This window comes from Aythya marila, assembly GCF_965140915.1.
Source record: "Aythya marila genome assembly, contig: HAP1_HAP1_SCAFFOLD_755, whole genome shotgun sequence".
In the NCBI taxonomy this organism is placed as follows: Eukaryota; Metazoa; Chordata; class Aves; order Anseriformes; family Anatidae; genus Aythya; species Aythya marila.
Genome location: NW_028137706.1, coordinates 16,910 through 34,646, shown reverse-complemented (window position 1 = coordinate 34,646; position 17,737 = coordinate 16,910). Strand labels below are relative to the sequence as shown.

The following is a 17,737-nucleotide window of genomic DNA, read 5'->3' as shown; positions in this document are numbered from 1 at the left end:
AAGAAAGGGCCCTGGGGGGCAGCACCGGAGGAGTCACGTGTCTGTGAAGAGGAGGAGGAGGAAGGACGAGAGGAGAAGAGGTGGCACGGGCGTGGCTTTAGCAGGGCCCACAGGTGTCCCACAGCTTCTTGCTGTAGCGCGGCAAGAGGTAGGGGCTGCAGGCGGGAGAAGCGTAGGGCCTGCCAAAGGTGCAGAGGCCCCCCGAGCCCTGGGTGGCCCCCGCGCCGTAGAGGCCCCCCAGCCCCAGGGAGCCCCCAAAGGCGGGTGCTCCGGAGGAGCCCACCACGGCTTGCTGGGGGAAGGAGCTGAGGATGGGGCCGGGGAAGGTGACGACAACGGGGGGCGGCTGGATGAAGGCCGTCGAGTCAGGGCACTGCCGCGCGCACAGCTCGTTGCAGCTCTCAGCGATGGGCTGGGGGACGGCGACGCTGGTTTTCGGCGGGTACAGGTCGTTGCAAGCCATCTTGGTGTGAGAGAGCTGAGCCTGCAATGCAAAGCCCCCAGGGCCGGTGCTGTGAGTGAGGAGATGCCCTGGCAGAGCAGGGCCCGTGCCACAGCCAGGGGACTCCCTCCTCAGCCCGCCCCGGCTCTCCACGCCTGCTCCCTGCATGCCCGCGGCCCTCGCCTGCCCCCACAGAGCCCCTCTGCCCACAGCGCGTCCGGCAGAGCTCTGGTGGCCAGGGAGCCCCACACCGGCCCCTGCCCGACGAGGCCCCGCCACCCACCCTTTTCCTGTGCAGAGCCAGGCAGGAGCGGCAGATGCCAGCGCTTGCCCAGGACCACGCTTTTATGGGGGCTGGCGAGCGCGGGGAGGAGCTGGCCGCGCTGGGGGCACGTGGCCCGTGGTGGCCGAGCCCCAGCCTCCTCCCTGCGCGCCACGGGGCTGTTGTGCTGACGCCGGTTCCTCGCCAGCCCCCACCCGCTCCCTCAGCCCCTGCAATTACCCCGCTCGGACGCTCGCCAGCCCTCACCTAATGGGCAAATTAGCCCCGCTGCCGTCTCATCCCCTGCGTGCCTAAGAGGGCATGCAGTGTGACACAGGCGGGCTGCCAGCACCCTGCGTGCCGCAGCTCTTCCCCAGGGGCTTGGTCTCAGGGTGGCCGCGTGCGCGCTGTGGAGAGCCCCAGGGCAGAGCGGGGTCGTGGCGCTGGGCAAGGAGCAGCCACACGCCAGCACCTCCATGACGTACGCACTGCAGTTGTTATCTGCAGAGGGGCGAGGTGACGAAACGCCAAATCAAAGGCGCTCCTCTCGGGCACTGCCTGCTCAGCACCACGCATTTGGCCCGCCAAGCGGAAAGGGGAGGGAAGCCAGCAAAGGGGCCTGTGCTGGTCCGGACAGGGGATGCTGACTCAGGGAGGGCAGGAGCAGGACAGCCTGGCCTCGGCAGGAGGGAGTGCCGCCTCTGCCCATTGGCCCAGCGGGCGCTGCGCAATGGCGGGGCCTGGATAAAAGCTCGGCCTGCGCGGGGCTCTCGCAAGCACTGCTCTGACCGCCTTCTCCTTGGGGAACAGGGTAAGTCTGCGAGCGCTTCTCCTCCTGCCGCTGGCCCCTGCCCCTGGCCCCGGCGCCTCAGCCTGGCCAGCTGCCGTCTACTGCTCCCTCGCATCGCACTCTGTGCCCTCTTGCAGAGCACCGTCCAATCCCGCAAGATGGCTTGCTACGACCTGTGCCCACCGAAAACCAGCGTCGCCGTCCCCCAGCCCATCGCTGAGAGCTGCAACGAGCTGTGCGCGCGGCAGTGCCCCGACTCGACGGCCTTCATCCAGCCGCCCCCCGTTGTCGTCACCTTCCCCGGCCCCATCCTCAGCTCCTTCCCCCAGCAAGCCGTGGTGGGCTCCTCCGGAGCACCCGCCTTTGGGGGCTCCCTGGGGCTGGGGGGCCTCTACGGCGCGGGGGCCACCCAGGGCTCGGGGGGCCTCTGCACCTTTGGCAGGCCCTACGCTTCTCCCGCCTGCAGCCCCTACCTCTTGCCGCGCTACAGCAAGAAGCTGTGGGACACCTGTGGGCCCTGCTAAAGCCATGTCCTGCCCCAGACCCCCTGCCAGCTGCCGCGACGCATGGCTGAGCTCGTGGGCACGGGGCGCTGAGGAGCGCTGAGCATCTCCAGCCCCAGCCAAGGCCTGGGCAGCTGGCTGTGCCGGCCCCTTCGGCCTCTCGCACCCTATTCTACTCCTCCTTCCTCCATGGCCAGGGCCTTTCGCCCAGCCTGCCCTCTGCTCTCCCGCTCTCTCTTCCCCCCTCCTGCTCTCCGCAGCAGAAGCAAGACCCTTCAAGGCCTGTGGGGCCCATGGACCAAGTCCTCCCGAGCTGCAGTGCCGCACCGCCGGGGCTTGCGCAACCAGAAGCCACGCTCTGGAGAAGATCCTCTGTCCCCCCGACACGCCACAGCCAGCCCCGCTGGCTCCTGCTCCAGCTCTCTGTCCACTTCTCCTGCCGTGCCAGGCACAATAAAGGTTTCCTGCATCCACTCCTCTCTCTCTTCCTCTTTCTGTGTTCCGAGGCAGGAAAGCAGCCCTGCGGGGCGTAGTGGAGGCTCCGGGGGAGGGCACACGCTGGTGCTGGGAGGCCCAGGGCATTAGGGCAGAGAGCAGGAGAGGTGCTGGCAGTTCTGCTTTGCCTGGCCTTCTCCGCCCGGGAGCGCAACCAGCTCTGCCAAGTGGCGCTACTCCGCAGAAGCGAGGCACCGTCTCGGGCAAGAAGCGCAGAGGAAGAGGCCGGAGAGCAGGGATGGCTGAGCGCTGCACACGGTGAGTGCAGGGCCGGTCCCTTGCTGGAGGGCAGCCTTGCAGAAATGGCCGTGGGGCTGGTGGCCGCCCAGTGGAGCAGGAGCCAGCAACGTGCCTTGGGGCCGTGAGCGCTCCCCCCTGCTCCTGCTCATTGGCAATAGGGTTAGCAGCAGCCGTAAGACGTAAGGACGCTGAGCATGGGTCGCCCCCTCCCCTTCTGTCTCCCCCTTTGTGGCCCCAGGCTGAGGTGACACCTCTTCCCAGGCAAGCCTCCTGCTGGCCCTGGGATTAAGCCCATCAGTGTTAGCACAAAGCCCACGTGCTGGATCCTTGGGTGTGGTGACGCCCGTTAAGGAAGAGGGAAGTGGCACAGCTCAGGGAACACTGGCTATAAAACGAAGCGGCAGCAAGCCCCATGTGGCACTCAGGCTGGAGCTGCTGCTGCTGCTGCTGGCTGGCTGGCTGGCTGGCTGGCTGGCTGGCAGGAAGAAGCCTCTGCTCCCTGGGTGCTCAGGGCTGCCTGCGGCGTTGTCTTCTTCCTTGGAGTAGAGTGAGTTCTTTCCGGTCAAGACTGGCTCTAGCCTGTGGTGCTGGTGTGGTGGTGATTAGTAAGGATTTGGACGAGGGTCCGCATGACTGAACCGTCTAGGAAATGCAAGAATGCTAGATAATAAGGAAGCCGAGCTGGTTCCTAGAAGTTTGGTTGGACTGCAAGCTGTGCTAATTGTATAGAAATTGCCTGCTAAAGATAAGCTCTGCTAACTGCTGGGCTGTGAGGGAAAAGCTCAGAGCTGAACGGTGCCCTGGGAGAAGTTTGGCTTGGCTCTTTGGGAGAAGCTCTTTCTTCAGCTACAGGAGTGTGTAAGCCCGGGAGCGGGCTGGGCAGAGAAGTGTTTTGGACAAGGCTTAAGCTTTGTTCAGGTGGCGCTGCGTGGAGGCGGCAGTTGGCGTGCTGCTGCTCCTGGCTCGGGGTTCCCCTCTGTTTCAGGACCTTGTGTGGAGCGTCTGGAGGCGGCCCTGCTGGAGGCGGGGAGCAGGCTGCTTCCAGGCAGGGCCCTGGGAGATGGGCTGCAGCCCTCAGTGTGGGAGGCAGGGCTGCCAGGGGCTTTGTCCAGGGCGCCCCGGCTCTTTGGGGGGCTGGGAGAGCGAAGGGGCCATGTGCAGGCGGAGGGAGCCCTGGAGCCCCCGCGGGCCTGGGAAGGAAAGGCGGAGAGGCAGGCATTGGATGCAGGCTTGCTTTATTGTCAAGGCAGGAAAGGACAGAAGCACAGAGCCACGAGCAAGGCCCAGGCAGGCTGGTGGTGCCTGGGGCTTCCAGAGAGGCGTTCTTCCTTCAGGCTTCTGCCAGGCGCTGGCCGGCCCAGGGCCAAGAAAGGGCCCTGGGGGGCAGCACCGGAGGAGTCACGTGTCTGTGAAGAGGAGGAGGAGGAAGGACGAGAGGAGAAGAGGTGGCACGGGCGTGGCTTTAGCAGGGCCCACAGGTGTCCCACAGCTTCTTGCTGTAGCGCGGCAAGAGGTAGGGCCTGCAGGCGGGAGAAGCGTAGGGCCTGCCAAAGGTGCAGAGGCCCCCCGAGCCCTGGGTGGCCCCCGCGCCGTAGAGGCCCCCCAGCCCCAGGGAGCCCCCAAAGGCGGGTGCTCCGGAGGAGCCCACCACGGCTTGCTGGGGGAAGGAGCTGAGGATGGGGCCGGGGAAGGTGACGACAACGGGGGGCGGCTGGATGAAGGCCGTCGAGTCAGGGCACTGCCGCGCGCACAGCTCGTTGCAGCTCTCAGCGATGGGCTGGGGGACGGCGACGCTGGTTTTCGGCGGGTACAGGTCGTTGCAAGCCATCTTGGTGTGAGAGAGCTGAGCCTGCAATGCAAAGCCCCCAGGGCCGGTGCTGTGAGTGAGGAGATGCCCTGGCAGAGCAGGGCCCGTGCCACAGCCAGGGGACTCCCTCCTCAGCCCGCCCCGGCTCTCCACGCCTGCTCCCTGCATGCCCGCGGCCCTCGCCTGCCCCCACAGAGCCCCTCTGCCCACAGCGCGTCCGGCAGAGCTCTGGTGGCCAGGGAGCCCCACACCGGCCCCTGCCCGACGAGGCCCCGCCACCCACCCTTTTCCCGTGCACAGCCAGGCAGGAGCGGCGGATGCCAGCGCTTGCCCAGGACCACGCTTTTATGGGGGCTGGCGAGCGCGGGGAGGAGCTGGCCGCGCTGGGGGCACGTGGCCCGTGGTGGCCGAGCCCCAGCCTCCTCCCTGCGCGCCACGGGGCTGTTGTGCTGACGCCGGTTCCTCGCCAGCCCCCACCCGCTCCCTCAGCCCCTGCAATTACCCCGCTCGGACGCTCGCCAGCCCTCACCTAATGGGCAAATTAGCCCCGCTGCCGTCTCATCCCCTGCGTGCCTAAGAGGGCATGCAGTGTGACACAGGCGGGCTGCCAGCACCCTGCGTGCCGCAGCTCTTCCCCAGGGGCTTGGTCTCAGGGTGGCCGCGTGCGCGCTGTGGAGAGCCCCAGGGCAGAGCGGGGTCGTGGCGCTGGGCAAGGAGCAGCCACACGCCAGCACCTCCATGACGTACGCACTGCAGTTGTTATCTGCAGAGGGGCGAGGTGACGAAACGCCAAATCAAAGGCGCTCCTCTCGGGCACTGCCTGCTCAGCACCACGCATTTGGCCCGCCAAGCGGAAAGGGGAGGGAAGCCAGCAAAGGGGCCTGTGCTGGTCCGGACAGGGGATGCTGACTCAGGGAGGGCAGGAGCAGGACAGCCTGGCCTCGGCAGGAGGGAGTGCCGCCTCTGCCCATTGGCCCAGCGGGCGCTGCGCAATGGCGGGGCCTGGATAAAAGCTCGGCCTGCGCGGGGCTCTCGCAAGCACTGCTCTGACCACCTTCTCCTTGGGGAACAGGGTAAGTCTGCGAGCGCTTCTCCTCCTGCCGCTGGCCCCTGCCCCTGGCCCCGGCGCCTCAGCCTGGCCAGCTGCCGTCTACTGCTCCCTCGCATCGCACTCTGTGCCCTCTTGCAGAGCACCGTCCAATCCCGCAAGATGGCTTGCTACGACCTGTGCCCACCGAAAACCAGCGTCGCCGTCCCCCAGCCCATCGCTGAGAGCTGCAACGAGCTGTGCGCGCGGCAGTGCCCCGACTCGACGGCCTTCATCCAGCCGCCCCCCGTTGTCGTCACCTTCCCCGGCCCCATCCTCAGCTCCTTCCCCCAGCAAGCCGTGGTGGGCTCCTCCGGAGCACCCGCCTTTGGGGGCTCCCTGGGGCTGGGGGGCCTCTACGGCGCGGGGGCCACCCAGGGCTCGGGGGGCCTCTGCACCTTTGGCAGGCCCTACGCTTCTCCCGCCTGCAGCCCCTACCTCTTGCCGCGCTACAGCAAGAAGCTGTGGGACACCTGTGGGCCCTGCTAAAGCCATGTCCTGCCCCAGACCCCCTGCCAGCTGCCGCGACGCATGGCTGAGCTCGTGGGCACGGGGCGCTGAGGAGCGCTGAGCATCTCCAGCCCCAGCCAAGGCCTGGGCAGCTGGCTGTGCCGGCCCCTTCGGCCTCTCGCACCCTATTCTACTCCTCCTTCCTCCATGGCCAGGGCCTTTCGCCCAGCCTGCCCTCTGCTCTCCCGCTCTCTCTTCCCCCCTCCTGCTCTCCGCAGCAGAAGCAAGACCCTTCAAGGCCTGTGGGGCCCATGGACCAAGTCCTCCCGAGCTGCAGTGCCGCACCGCCGGGGCTTGCGCAACCAGAAGCCACGCTCTGGAGAAGATCCTCTGTCCCCCCGACACGCCACAGCCAGCCCCGCTGGCTCCTGCTCCAGCTCTCTGTCCACTTCTCCTGCCGTGCCGGGCACAATAAAGGTTTCCTGCATCCACTCCTCTCTCTCTTCCTCTTTCTGTGTTCCGAGGCAGGAAAGCAGCCCTGCGGGGCGTAGTGGAGGCTCCGGGGGAGGGCACACGCTGGTGCTGGGAGGCCCAGGGCATTAGGGCAGAGAGCAGGAGAGGTGCTGGCAGTTCTGCTTTGCCTGGCCTTCTCCGCCCGGGAGCGCAACCAGCTCTGCCAAGTGGCGCTACTCCGCAGAAGCGAGGCACCGTCTCGGGCAAGAAGCGCAGAGGAAGAGGCCGGAGAGCAGGGATGGCTGAGCGCTGCACACGGTGAGTGCAGGGCCGGTCCCTTGCTGGAGGGCAGCCTTGCAGAAATGGCCGTGGGGCTGGTGGCCGCCCAGTGGAGCAGGAGCCAGCAACGTGCCTTGGGGCCGTGAGCGCTCCCCCCTGCTCCTGCTCATTGGCAATAGGGTTAGCAGCAGCCGTAAGACGTAAGGACGCTGAGCATGGGTCGCCCCCTCCCCTTCTGTCTCCCCCTTTGTGGCCCCAGGCTGAGGTGACACCTCTTCCCAGGCAAGCCTCCTGCTGGCCCTGGGATTAAGCCCATCAGTGTTAGCACAAAGCCCACGTGCTGGATCCTTGGGTGTGGTGACGCCCGTTAAGGAAGAGGGAAGTGGCACAGCTCAGGGAACACTGGCTATAAAACGAAGCGGCAGCAAGCCCCATGTGGCACTCAGGCTGGAGCTGCTGCTGCTGCTGCTGGCTGGCTGGCTGGCTGGCTGGCTGGCTGGCAGGAAGAAGCCTCTGCTCCCTGGGTGCTCAGGGCTGCCTGCGGCGTTGTCTTCTTCCTTGGAGTAGAGTGAGTTCTTTCCGGTCAAGACTGGCTCTAGCCTGTGGTGCTGGTGTGGTGGTGATTAGTAAGGATTTGGACGAGGGTCCGCATGACTGAACCGTCTAGGAAATGCAAGAATGCTAGATAATAAGGAAGCCGAGCTGGTTCCTAGAAGTTTGGTTGGACTGCAAGCTGTGCTAATTGTATAGAAATTGCCTGCTAAAGATAAGCTCTGCTAACTGCTGGGCTGTGAGGGAAAAGCTCAGAGCTGAACGGTGCCCTGGGAGAAGTTTGGCTTGGCTCTTTGGGAGAAGCTCTTTCTTCAGCTACAGGAGTGTGTAAGCCCGGGAGCGGGCTGGGCAGAGAAGTGTTTTGGACAAGGCTTAAGCTTTGTTCAGGTGGCGCTGCGTGGAGGCGGCAGTTGGCGTGCTGCTGCTCCTGGCTCGGGGTTCCCCTCTGTTTCAGGACCTTGTGTGGAGCGTCTGGAGGCGGCCCTGCTGGAGGCGGGGAGCAGGCTGCTTCCAGGCAGGGCCCTGGGAGATGGGCTGCAGCCCTCAGTGTGGGAGGCAGGGCTGCCAGGGGCTTTGTCCAGGGCGCCCCGGCTCTTTGGGGGGCTGGGAGAGCGAAGGGGCCATGTGCAGGCGGAGGGAGCCCTGGAGCCCCCGCGGGCCTGGGAAGGAAAGGCGGAGAGGCAGGCATTGGATGCAGGCTTGCTTTATTGTCAAGGCAGGAAAGGACAGAAGCACAGAGCCACGAGCAAGGCCCAGGCAGGCTGGTGGTGCCTGGGGCTTCCAGAGAGGCGTTCTTCCTTCAGGCTTCTGCCAGGCGCTGGCCGGCCCAGGGCCAAGAAAGGGCCCTGGGGGGCAGCACCGGAGGAGTCACGTGTCTGTGAAGAGGAGGAGGAGGAAGGACGAGAGGAGAAGAGGTGGCACGGGCGTGGCTTTAGCAGGGCCCACAGGTGTCCCACAGCTTCTTGCTGTAGCGCGGCAAGAGGTAGGGGCTGCAGGCGGGAGAAGCGTAGGGCCTGCCAAAGGTGCAGAGGCCCCCCGAGCCCTGGGTGGCCCCCGCGCCGTAGAGGCCCCCCAGCCCCAGGGAGCCCCCAAAGGCGGGTGCTCCGGAGGAGCCCACCACGGCTTGCTGGGGGAAGGAGCTGAGGATGGGGCCGGGGAAGGTGACGACAACGGGGGGCGGCTGGATGAAGGCCGTCGAGTCAGGGCACTGCCGCGCGCACAGCTCGTTGCAGCTCTCAGCGATGGGCTGGGGGACGGCGACGCTGGTTTTCGGCGGGTACAGGTCGTTGCAAGCCATCTTGGTGTGAGAGAGCTGAGCCTGCAATGCAAAGCCCCCAGGGCCGGTGCTGTGAGTGAGGAGATGCCCTGGCAGAGCAGGGCCCGTGCCACAGCCAGGGGACTCCCTCCTCAGCCCGCCCCGGCTCTCCACGCCTGCTCCCTGCATGCCCGCGGCCCTCGCCTGCCCCCACAGAGCCCCTCTGCCCACAGCGCGTCCGGCAGAGCTCTGGTGGCCAGGGAGCCCCACACCGGCCCCTGCCCGACGAGGCCCCGCCACCCACCCTTTTCCTGTGCAGAGCCAGGCAGGAGCGGCAGATGCCAGCGCTTGCCCAGGACCACGCTTTTATGGGGGCTGGCGAGCGCGGGGAGGAGCTGGCCGCGCTGGGGGCACGTGGCCCGTGGTGGCCGAGCCCCAGCCTCCTCCCTGCGCGCCACGGGGCTGTTGTGCTGACGCCGGTTCCTCGCCAGCCCCCACCCGCTCCCTCAGCCCCTGCAATTACCCCGCTCGGACGCTCGCCAGCCCTCACCTAATGGGCAAATTAGCCCCGCTGCCGTCTCATCCCCTGCGTGCCTAAGAGGGCATGCAGTGTGACACAGGCGGGCTGCCAGCACCCTGCGTGCCGCAGCTCTTCCCCAGGGGCTTGGTCTCAGGGTGGCCGCGTGCGCGCTGTGGAGAGCCCCAGGGCAGAGCGGGGTCGTGGCGCTGGGCAAGGAGCAGCCACACGCCAGCACCTCCATGACGTACGCACTGCAGTTGTTATCTGCAGAGGGGCGAGGTGACGAAACGCCAAATCAAAGGCGCTCCTCTCGGGCACTGCCTGCTCAGCACCACGCATTTGGCCCGCCAAGCGGAAAGGGGAGGGAAGCCAGCAAAGGGGCCTGTGCTGGTCCGGACAGGGGATGCTGACTCAGGGAGGGCAGGAGCAGGACAGCCTGGCCTCGGCAGGAGGGAGTGCCGCCTCTGCCCATTGGCCCAGCGGGCGCTGCGCAATGGCGGGGCCTGGATAAAAGCTCGGCCTGCGCGGGGCTCTCGCAAGCACTGCTCTGACCGCCTTCTCCTTGGGGAACAGGGTAAGTCTGCGAGCGCTTCTCCTCCTGCCGCTGGCCCCTGCCCCTGGCCCCGGCGCCTCAGCCTGGCCAGCTGCCGTCTACTGCTCCCTCACATCGCACTCTGTGCCCTCTTGCAGAGCACCGTCCAATCCCGCAAGATGGCTTGCTACGACCTGTGCCCACCGAAAACCAGCGTCGCCGTCCCCCAGCCCATCGCTGAGAGCTGCAACGAGCTGTGCGCGCGGCAGTGCCCCGACTCGACGGCCTTCATCCAGCCGCCCCCCGTTGTCGTCACCTTCCCCGGCCCCATCCTCAGCTCCTTCCCCCAGCAAGCCGTGGTGGGCTCCTCCGGAGCACCCGCCTTTGGGGGCTCCCTGGGGCTGGGGGGCCTCTACGGCGCGGGGGCCACCCAGGGCTCGGGGGGCCTCTGCACCTTTGGCAGGCCCTACGCTTCTCCCGCCTGCAGCCCCTACCTCTTGCCGCGCTACAGCAAGAAGCTGTGGGACACCTGTGGGCCCTGCTAAAGCCATGTCCTGCCCCAGACCCCCTGCCAGCTGCCGCGACGCATGGCTGAGCTCGTGGGCACGGGGCGCTGAGGAGCGCTGAGCATCTCCAGCCCCAGCCAAGGCCTGGGCAGCTGGCTGTGCCGGCCCCTTCGGCCTCTCGCACCCTATTCTACTCCTCCTTCCTCCATGGCCAGGGCCTTTCGCCCAGCCTGCCCTCTGCTCTCCCGCTCTCTCTTCCCCCCTCCTGCTCTCCGCAGCAGAAGCAAGACCCTTCAAGGCCTGTGGGGCCCATGGACCAAGTCCTCCCGAGCTGCAGTGCCGCACCGCCGGGGCTTGCGCAACCAGAAGCCACGCTCTGGAGAAGATCCTCTGTCCCCCCGACACGCCACAGCCAGCCCCGCTGGCTCCTGCTCCAGCTCTCTGTCCACTTCTCCTGCCGTGCCGGGCACAATAAAGGTTTCCTGCATCCACTCCTCTCTCTCTTCCTCTTTCTGTGTTCCGAGGCAGGAAAGCAGCCCTGCGGGGCGTAGTGGAGGCTCCGGGGGAGGGCACACGCTGGTGCTGGGAGGCCCAGGGCATTAGGGCAGAGAGCAGGAGAGGTGCTGGCAGTTCTGCTTTGCCTGGCCTTCTCCGCCCGGGAGCGCAACCAGCTCTGCCAAGTGGCGCTACTCCGCAGAAGCGAGGCACCGTCTCGGGCAAGAAGCGCAGAGGAAGAGGCCGGAGAGCAGGGATGGCTGAGCGCTGCACACGGTGAGTGCAGGGCCGGTCCCTTGCTGGAGGGCAGCCTTGCAGAAATGGCCGTGGGGCTGGTGGCCGCCCAGTGGAGCAGGAGCCAGCAACGTGCCTTGGGGCCGTGAGCGCTCCCCCCTGCTCCTGCTCATTGGCAATAGGGTTAGCAGCAGCCGTAAGACGTAAGGACGCTGAGCATGGGTCGCCCCCTCCCCTTCTGTCTCCCCCTTTGTGGCCCCAGGCTGAGGTGACACCTCTTCCCAGGCAAGCCTCCTGCTGGCCCTGGGATTAAGCCCATCAGTGTTAGCACAAAGCCCACGTGCTGGATCCTTGGGTGTGGTGACGCCCGTTAAGGAAGAGGGAAGTGGCACAGCTCAGGGAACACTGGCTATAAAACGAAGCGGCAGCAAGCCCCATGTGGCACTCAGGCTGGAGCTGCTGCTGCTGCTGCTGGCTGGCTGGCTGGCTGGCTGGCTGGCTGGCAGGAAGAAGCCTCTGCTCCCTGGGTGCTCAGGGCTGCCTGCGGCGTTGTCTTCTTCCTTGGAGTAGAGTGAGTTCTTTCCGGTCAAGACTGGCTCTAGCCTGTGGTGCTGGTGTGGTGGTGATTAGTAAGGATTTGGACGAGGGTCCGCATGACTGAACCGTCTAGGAAATGCAAGAATGCTAGATAATAAGGAAGCCGAGCTGGTTCCTAGAAGTTTGGTTGGACTGCAAGCTGTGCTAATTGTATAGAAATTGCCTGCTGAAGATAAGCTCTGCTAACTGCTGGGCTGTGAGGGAAAAGCTCAGAGCTGAACGGTGCCCTGGGAGAAGTTTGGCTTGGCTCTTTGGGAGAAGCTCTTTCTTCAGCTACAGGAGTGTGTAAGCCCGGGAGCGGGCTGGGCAGAGAAGTGTTTTGGACAAGGCTTAAGCTTTGTTCAGGTGGCGCTGCGTGGAGGCGGCAGTTGGCGTGCTGCTGCTCCTGGCTCGGGGTTCCCCTCTGTTTCAGGACCTTGTGTGGAGCGTCTGGAGGCGGCCCTGCTGGAGGCGGGGAGCAGGCTGCTTCCAGGCAGGGCCCTGGGAGATGGGCTGCAGCCCTCAGTGTGGGAGGCAGGGCTGCCAGGGGCTTTGTCCAGGGCGCCCCGGCTCTTTGGGGGGCTGGGAGAGCGAAGGGGCCATGTGCAGGCGGAGGGAGCCCTGGAGCCCCCGCGGGCCTGGGAAGGAAAGGCGGAGAGGCAGGCATTGGATGCAGGCTTGCTTTATTGTCAAGGCAGGAAAGGACAGAAGCACAGAGCCACGAGCAAGGCCCAGGCAGGCTGGTGGTGCCTGGGGCTTCCAGAGAGGCGTTCTTCCTTCAGGCTTCTGCCAGGCGCTGGCCGGCCCAGGGCCAAGAAAGGGCCCTGGGGGGCAGCACCGGAGGAGTCACGTGTCTGTGAAGAGGAGGAGGAGGAAGGACGAGAGGAGAAGAGGTGGCACGGGCGTGGCTTTAGCAGGGCCCACAGGTGTCCCACAGCTTCTTGCTGTAGCGCGGCAAGAGGTAGGGCCTGCAGGCGGGAGAAGCGTAGGGCCTGCCAAAGGTGCAGAGGCCCCCCGAGCCCTGGGTGGCCCCCGCGCCGTAGAGGCCCCCCAGCCCCAGGGAGCCCCCAAAGGCGGGTGCTCCGGAGGAGCCCACCACGGCTTGCTGGGGGAAGGAGCTGAGGATGGGGCCGGGGAAGGTGACGACAACGGGGGGCGGCTGGATGAAGGCCGTCGAGTCAGGGCACTGCCGCGCGCACAGCTCGTTGCAGCTCTCAGCGATGGGCTGGGGGACGGCGACGCTGGTTTTCGGCGGGTACAGGTCGTTGCAAGCCATCTTGGTGTGAGAGAGCTGAGCCTGCAATGCAAAGCCCCCAGGGCCGGTGCTGTGAGTGAGGAGATGCCCTGGCAGAGCAGGGCCCGTGCCACAGCCAGGGGACTCCCTCCTCAGCCCGCCCCGGCTCTCCACGCCTGCTCCCTGCATGCCCGCGGCCCTCGCCTGCCCCCACAGAGCCCCTCTGCCCACAGCGCGTCCGGCAGAGCTCTGGTGGCCAGGGAGCCCCACACCGGCCCCTGCCCGACGAGGCCCCGCCACCCACCCTTTTCCCGTGCAGAGCCAGGCAGGAGCGGCGGATGCCAGCGCTTGCCCAGGACCACGCTTTTATGGGGGCTGGCGAGCGCGGGGAGGAGCTGGCCGCGCTGGGGGCACGTGGCCCGTGGTGGCCGAGCCCCAGCCTCCTCCCTGCGCGCCACGGGGCTGTTGTGCTGACGCCGGTTCCTCGCCAGCCCCCACCCGCTCCCTCAGCCCCTGCAATTACCCCGCTCGGACGCTCGCCAGCCCTCACCTAATGGGCAAATTAGCCCCGCTGCCGTCTCATCCCCTGCGTGCCTAAGAGGGCATGCAGTGTGACACAGGCGGGCTGCCAGCACCCTGCGTGCCGCAGCTCTTCCCCAGGGGCTTGGTCTCAGGGTGGCCGCGTGCGCGCTGTGGAGAGCCCCAGGGCAGAGCGGGGTCGTGGCGCTGGGCAAGGAGCAGCCACACGCCAGCACCTCCATGACGTACGCACTGCAGTTGTTATCTGCAGAGGGGCGAGGTGACGAAACGCCAAATCAAAGGCGCTCCTCTCGGGCACTGCCTGCTCAGCACCACGCATTTGGCCCGCCAAGCGGAAAGGGGAGGGAAGCCAGCAAAGGGGCCTGTGCTGGTCCGGACAGGGGATGCTGACTCAGGGAGGGCAAGAGCAGGACAGCCTGGCCTCGGCAGGAGGGAGTGCCGCCTCTGCCCATTGGCCCAGCGGGCGCTGCGCAATGGCGGGGCCTGGATAAAAGCTCGGCCTGCGCGGGGCTCTCGCAAGCACTGCTCTGACCACCTTCTCCTTGGGGAACAGGGTAAGTCTGCGAGCGCTTCTCCTCCTGCCGCTGGCCCCTGCCCCTGGCCCCGGCGCCTCAGCCTGGCCAGCTGCCGTCTACTGCTCCCTCGCATCGCACTCTGTGCCCTCTTGCAGAGCACCGTCCAATCCCGCAAGATGGCTTGCTACGACCTGTGCCCACCGAAAACCAGCGTCGCCGTCCCCCAGCCCATCGCTGAGAGCTGCAACGAGCTGTGCGCGCGGCAGTGCCCCGACTCGACGGCCTTCATCCAGCCGCCCCCCGTTGTCGTCACCTTCCCCGGCCCCATCCTCAGCTCCTTCCCCCAGCAAGCCGTGGTGGGCTCCTCCGGAGCACCCGCCTTTGGGGGCTCCCTGGGGCTGGGGGGCCTCTACGGCGCGGGGGCCACCCAGGGCTCGGGGGGCCTCTGCACCTTTGGCAGGCCCTACGCTTCTCCCGCCTGCAGCCCCTACCTCTTGCCGCGCTACAGCAAGAAGCTGTGGGACACCTGTGGGCCCTGCTAAAGCCATGTCCTGCCCCAGACCCCCTGCCAGCTGCCGCGACGCATGGCTGAGCTCGTGGGCACGGGGCGCTGAGGAGCGCTGAGCATCTCCAGCCCCAGCCAAGGCCTGGGCAGCTGGCTGTGCCGGCCCCTTCGGCCTCTCGCACCCTATTCTACTCCTCCTTCCTCCATGGCCAGGGCCTTTCGCCCAGCCTGCCCTCTGCTCTCCCGCTCTCTCTTCCCCCCTCCTGCTCTCCGCAGCAGAAGCAAGACCCTTCAAGGCCTGTGGGGCCCATGGACCAAGTCCTCCCGAGCTGCAGTGCCGCACCGCCGGGGCTTGCGCAACCAGAAGCCACGCTCTGGAGAAGATCCTCTGTCCCCCCGACACGCCACAGCCAGCCCCGCTGGCTCCTGCTCCAGCTCTCTGTCCACTTCTCCTGCCGTGCCGGGCACAATAAAGGTTTCCTGCATCCACTCCTCTCTCTCTTCCTCTTTCTGTGTTCCGAGGCAGGAAAGCAGCCCTGCGGGGCGTAGTGGAGGCTCCGGGGGAGGGCACACGCTGGTGCTGGGAGGCCCAGGGCATTAGGGCAGAGAGCAGGAGAGGTGCTGGCAGTTCTGCTTTGCCTGGCCTTCTCCGCCCGGGAGCGCAACCAGCTCTGCCAAGTGGCGCTACTCCGCAGAAGCGAGGCACCGTCTCGGGCAAGAAGCGCAGAGGAAGAGGCCGGAGAGCAGGGATGGCTGAGCGCTGCACACGGTGAGTGCAGGGCCGGTCCCTTGCTGGAGGGCAGCCTTGCAGAAATGGCCGTGGGGCTGGTGGCCGCCCAGTGGAGCAGGAGCCAGCAACGTGCCTTGGGGCCGTGAGCGCTCCCCCCTGCTCCTGCTCATTGGCAATAGGGTTAGCAGCAGCCGTAAGACGTAAGGACGCTGAGCATGGGTCGCCCCCTCCCCTTCTGTCTCCCCCTTTGTGGCCCCAGGCTGAGGTGACACCTCTTCCCAGGCAAGCCTCCTGCTGGCCCTGGGATTAAGCCCATCAGTGTTAGCACAAAGCCCACGTGCTGGATCCTTGGGTGTGGTGACGCCCGTTAAGGAAGAGGGAAGTGGCACAGCTCAGGGAACACTGGCTATAAAACGAAGCGGCAGCAAGCCCCATGTGGCACTCAGGCTGGAGCTGCTGCTGCTGCTGCTGGCTGGCTGGCTGGCTGGCTGGCTGGCTGGCAGGAAGAAGCCTCTGCTCCCTGGGTGCTCAGGGCTGCCTGCGGCGTTGTCTTCTTCCTTGGAGTAGAGTGAGTTCTTTCCGGTCAAGACTGGCTCTAGCCTGTGGTGCTGGTGTGGTGGTGATTAGTAAGGATTTGGACGAGGGTCCGCATGACTGAACCGTCTAGGAAATGCAAGAATGCTAGATAATAAGGAAGCCGAGCTGGTTCCTAGAAGTTTGGTTGGACTGCAAGCTGTGCTAATTGTATAGAAATTGCCTGCTAAAGATAAGCTCTGCTAACTGCTGGGCTGTGAGGGAAAAGCTCAGAGCTGAACGGTGCCCTGGGAGAAGTTTGGCTTGGCTCTTTGGGAGAAGCTCTTTCTTCAGCTACAGGAGTGTGTAAGCCCGGGAGCGGGCTGGGCAGAGAAGTGTTTTGGACAAGGCTTAAGCTTTGTTCAGGTGGCGCTGCGTGGAGGCGGCAGTTGGCGTGCTGCTGCTCCTGGCTCGGGGTTCCCCTCTGTTTCAGGACCTTGTGTGGAGCGTCTGGAGGCGGCCCTGCTGGAGGCGGGGAGCAGGCTGCTTCCAGGCAGGGCCCTGGGAGATGGGCTGCAGCCCTCAGTGTGGGAGGCAGGGCTGCCAGGGACTTTGTCCAGGGCGCCCCGGCTCTTTGGGGGGCTGGGAGAGCGAAGGGGCCATGTGCAGGCGGAGGGAGCCCTGGAGCCCCCGCGGGGCCTGGGAAGGAAAGGCGGAGAGGCAGGCATTGGATGCAGGCTTGCTTTATTGTCAAGGCAGGAAAGGACAGAAGCACAGAGCCACGAGCAAGGCCCAGGCAGGCCGGTGGTGCCTGGGGCTTCCAGAGAGGCGTTCTTCCTTCAGGCTTCTGCCAGGCGCTGGCCGGCCCAGGGCCAAGAAAGGGCCCTGGGGGGCAGCACCGGAGGAGTCACGTGTCTGTGAAGAGGAGGAGGAGGAAGGATGAGAGGAGAAGAGGTGGCACGGGCGTGGCTTTAGCAGGGCCCACAGGTGTCCCACAGCTTCTTGCTGTAGCGCGGCAAGACGTAAGGGCTGCAGGCGGGAGAAGCGTAGGGCCTGCCAAAGGTGCAGAGGCCTCCCGAGCCCTGGGTGGCCCCCGCGCCGTAGAGGCCCCCCAGCCCCAGGGAGCCCCCAAAGGCGGGTGCTCCGGAGGAGCCCACCACGGCTTGCTGGGGGAAGGAGCTGAGGATGGGGCCGGGGAAGGTGACGACAACGGGGGGCGGCTGGATGAAGGCCGTCGAGTCAGGGCACTGCCGCGCGCACAGCTCGTTGCAGCTCTCAGCGATGGGCTGGGGGACGGCGACGCTGGTTTTCGGCGGGTACAGGTCGTTGCAAGCCATCTTGGTGTGAGAGAGCTGAGCCTGCAATGCAAAGCCCCCAGGGCCGGTGCTGTGAGTGAGGAGATGCCCTGGCAGAGCAGGGCCCGTGCCACAGCCAGGGGACTCCCACCTCAGCCCGCCCCGGCTCTCCACGCCTGCTCCCTGCATGCCCGCGGCCCTCGCCTGCCCCCACAGAGCCCCTCTGCCCACAGCGCGTCCGGCAGAGCTCTGGTGGCCAGGGAGCCCCACACCGGCCCCTGCCCGACGAGGCCCCGCCACCCACCCTTTTCCCGTGCAGAGCCAGGCAGGAGCGGCGGATGCCAGCGCTTGCCCAGGACCACGCTTTTATGGGGGCTGGCGAGCGCGGGGAGGAGCTGGCCGCGCTGGGGGCACGTGGCCCGTGGTGGCCGAGCCCCAGCCTCCTCCCTGCGCGCCACGGGGCTGTTGTGCTGACGCCGGTTCCTCGCCAGCCCCCACCCGCTCCCTCAGCCCCTGCAATTACCCCGCTCGGACGCTCGCCAGCCCTCACCTAATGGGCAAATTAGCCCCGCTGCCGTCTCATCCCCTGCGTGCCTAAGAGGGCATGCAGTGTGACACAGGCGGGCTGCCAGCACCCTGCGTGCCGCAGCTCTTCCCCAGGGGCTTGGTCTCAGGGTGGCCGCGTGCGCGCTGTGGAGAGCCCCAGGGCAGAGCGGGGTCGTGGCGCTGGGCAAGGAGCAGCCACACGCCAGCACCTCCATGACGTACGCACTGCAGTTGTTATCTGCAGAGGGGCGAGGTGACGAAACGCCAAATCAAAGGCGCTCCTCTCGGGCACTGCCTGCTCAGCATCACGCATTTGGCCCGCCAAGCGGAAAGGGGAGGGAAGCCAGCAAAGGGGCCTGTGCTGGTCCGGACAGGGGATGC

The 17,737-nt window shown here is 66.4% G+C and overlaps 9 protein-coding genes across 9 annotated transcripts; 4 read left to right on the top strand and 5 right to left on the bottom strand.

The window, feature by feature from the left end:
• Positions 1-97: 97 nt before the first annotated feature.
• Positions 98-472, bottom strand: LOC309890616 (feather keratin 4-like; the record flags this gene model as incomplete). The annotated part of the gene is made up of 1 exon (XM_082785039.1): positions 98-472. The coding sequence occupies exon 1, from the start codon at positions 461-463 to the stop codon at positions 98-100; it is 366 nt and encodes a 121-aa protein (XP_082641165.1). The 5' UTR covers positions 464-472.
• A 387-nt stretch (positions 473-859) lies between these two features.
• On the top strand, positions 860-2,434 carry LOC309890604 (feather keratin 4-like). Its single transcript, XM_082785028.1, has 2 exons — positions 860-1,515; positions 1,632-2,434. The coding sequence occupies exon 2, from the start codon at positions 1,653-1,655 to the stop codon at positions 2,016-2,018; it is 366 nt and encodes a 121-aa protein (XP_082641154.1). The 5' UTR covers positions 860-1,515; positions 1,632-1,652; the 3' UTR covers positions 2,019-2,434.
• Positions 2,435-4,194: 1,760 nt separating this feature from the next.
• LOC309890621 (feather keratin 4-like) lies at positions 4,195-4,569 on the bottom strand (the record flags this gene model as incomplete). Its single annotated transcript, XM_082785044.1, has 1 exon — positions 4,195-4,569. The coding sequence occupies exon 1, from the start codon at positions 4,558-4,560 to the stop codon at positions 4,195-4,197; it is 366 nt and encodes a 121-aa protein (XP_082641170.1). The 5' UTR covers positions 4,561-4,569.
• A 1,038-nt stretch (positions 4,570-5,607) lies between these two features.
• Positions 5,608-6,567, top strand: LOC309890610 (feather keratin 4-like). Its single transcript, XM_082785033.1, has 2 exons — positions 5,608-5,612; positions 5,729-6,567. The coding sequence occupies exon 2, from the start codon at positions 5,750-5,752 to the stop codon at positions 6,113-6,115; it is 366 nt and encodes a 121-aa protein (XP_082641159.1). The 5' UTR covers positions 5,608-5,612; positions 5,729-5,749; the 3' UTR covers positions 6,116-6,567.
• A 1,724-nt stretch (positions 6,568-8,291) lies between these two features.
• LOC309890619 (feather keratin 4-like) lies at positions 8,292-8,666 on the bottom strand (the record flags this gene model as incomplete). The annotated part of the gene is made up of 1 exon (XM_082785042.1): positions 8,292-8,666. The coding sequence occupies exon 1, from the start codon at positions 8,655-8,657 to the stop codon at positions 8,292-8,294; it is 366 nt and encodes a 121-aa protein (XP_082641168.1). The 5' UTR covers positions 8,658-8,666.
• A 387-nt stretch (positions 8,667-9,053) lies between these two features.
• LOC309890608 (feather keratin 4-like) lies at positions 9,054-10,664 on the top strand. The gene is made up of 2 exons (XM_082785031.1): positions 9,054-9,709; positions 9,826-10,664. Exon 2 carries the CDS (start codon positions 9,847-9,849, stop codon positions 10,210-10,212), a length of 366 nt encoding a protein of 121 aa, XP_082641157.1. The 5' UTR covers positions 9,054-9,709; positions 9,826-9,846; the 3' UTR covers positions 10,213-10,664.
• Positions 10,665-12,388: 1,724 nt separating this feature from the next.
• On the bottom strand, positions 12,389-12,763 carry LOC309890614 (feather keratin 4-like; the record flags this gene model as incomplete). Its single annotated transcript, XM_082785037.1, has 1 exon — positions 12,389-12,763. Exon 1 carries the CDS (start codon positions 12,752-12,754, stop codon positions 12,389-12,391), a length of 366 nt encoding a protein of 121 aa, XP_082641163.1. The 5' UTR covers positions 12,755-12,763.
• A 1,038-nt stretch (positions 12,764-13,801) lies between these two features.
• Positions 13,802-14,761, top strand: LOC309890613 (feather keratin 4-like). Its single transcript, XM_082785036.1, has 2 exons — positions 13,802-13,806; positions 13,923-14,761. Exon 2 carries the CDS (start codon positions 13,944-13,946, stop codon positions 14,307-14,309), a length of 366 nt encoding a protein of 121 aa, XP_082641162.1. The 5' UTR covers positions 13,802-13,806; positions 13,923-13,943; the 3' UTR covers positions 14,310-14,761.
• A 1,725-nt stretch (positions 14,762-16,486) lies between these two features.
• Positions 16,487-16,861, bottom strand: LOC309890611 (feather keratin 4-like; the record flags this gene model as incomplete). Its single annotated transcript, XM_082785034.1, has 1 exon — positions 16,487-16,861. Exon 1 carries the CDS (start codon positions 16,850-16,852, stop codon positions 16,487-16,489), a length of 366 nt encoding a protein of 121 aa, XP_082641160.1. The 5' UTR covers positions 16,853-16,861.
• Between the last annotated feature and the right edge of the window lie 876 nt (positions 16,862-17,737).

Coding starts and splice junctions, on each gene's coding strand:
- LOC309890604 (XM_082785028.1), top strand. CDS start 1,653: ATGGCTTGCTACGACCTGTGCCCACCGAAAACCAGCGTCGCCGTCCCC.
- LOC309890610 (XM_082785033.1), top strand. CDS start 5,750: ATGGCTTGCTACGACCTGTGCCCACCGAAAACCAGCGTCGCCGTCCCC.
- LOC309890608 (XM_082785031.1), top strand. CDS start 9,847: ATGGCTTGCTACGACCTGTGCCCACCGAAAACCAGCGTCGCCGTCCCC.
- LOC309890613 (XM_082785036.1), top strand. CDS start 13,944: ATGGCTTGCTACGACCTGTGCCCACCGAAAACCAGCGTCGCCGTCCCC.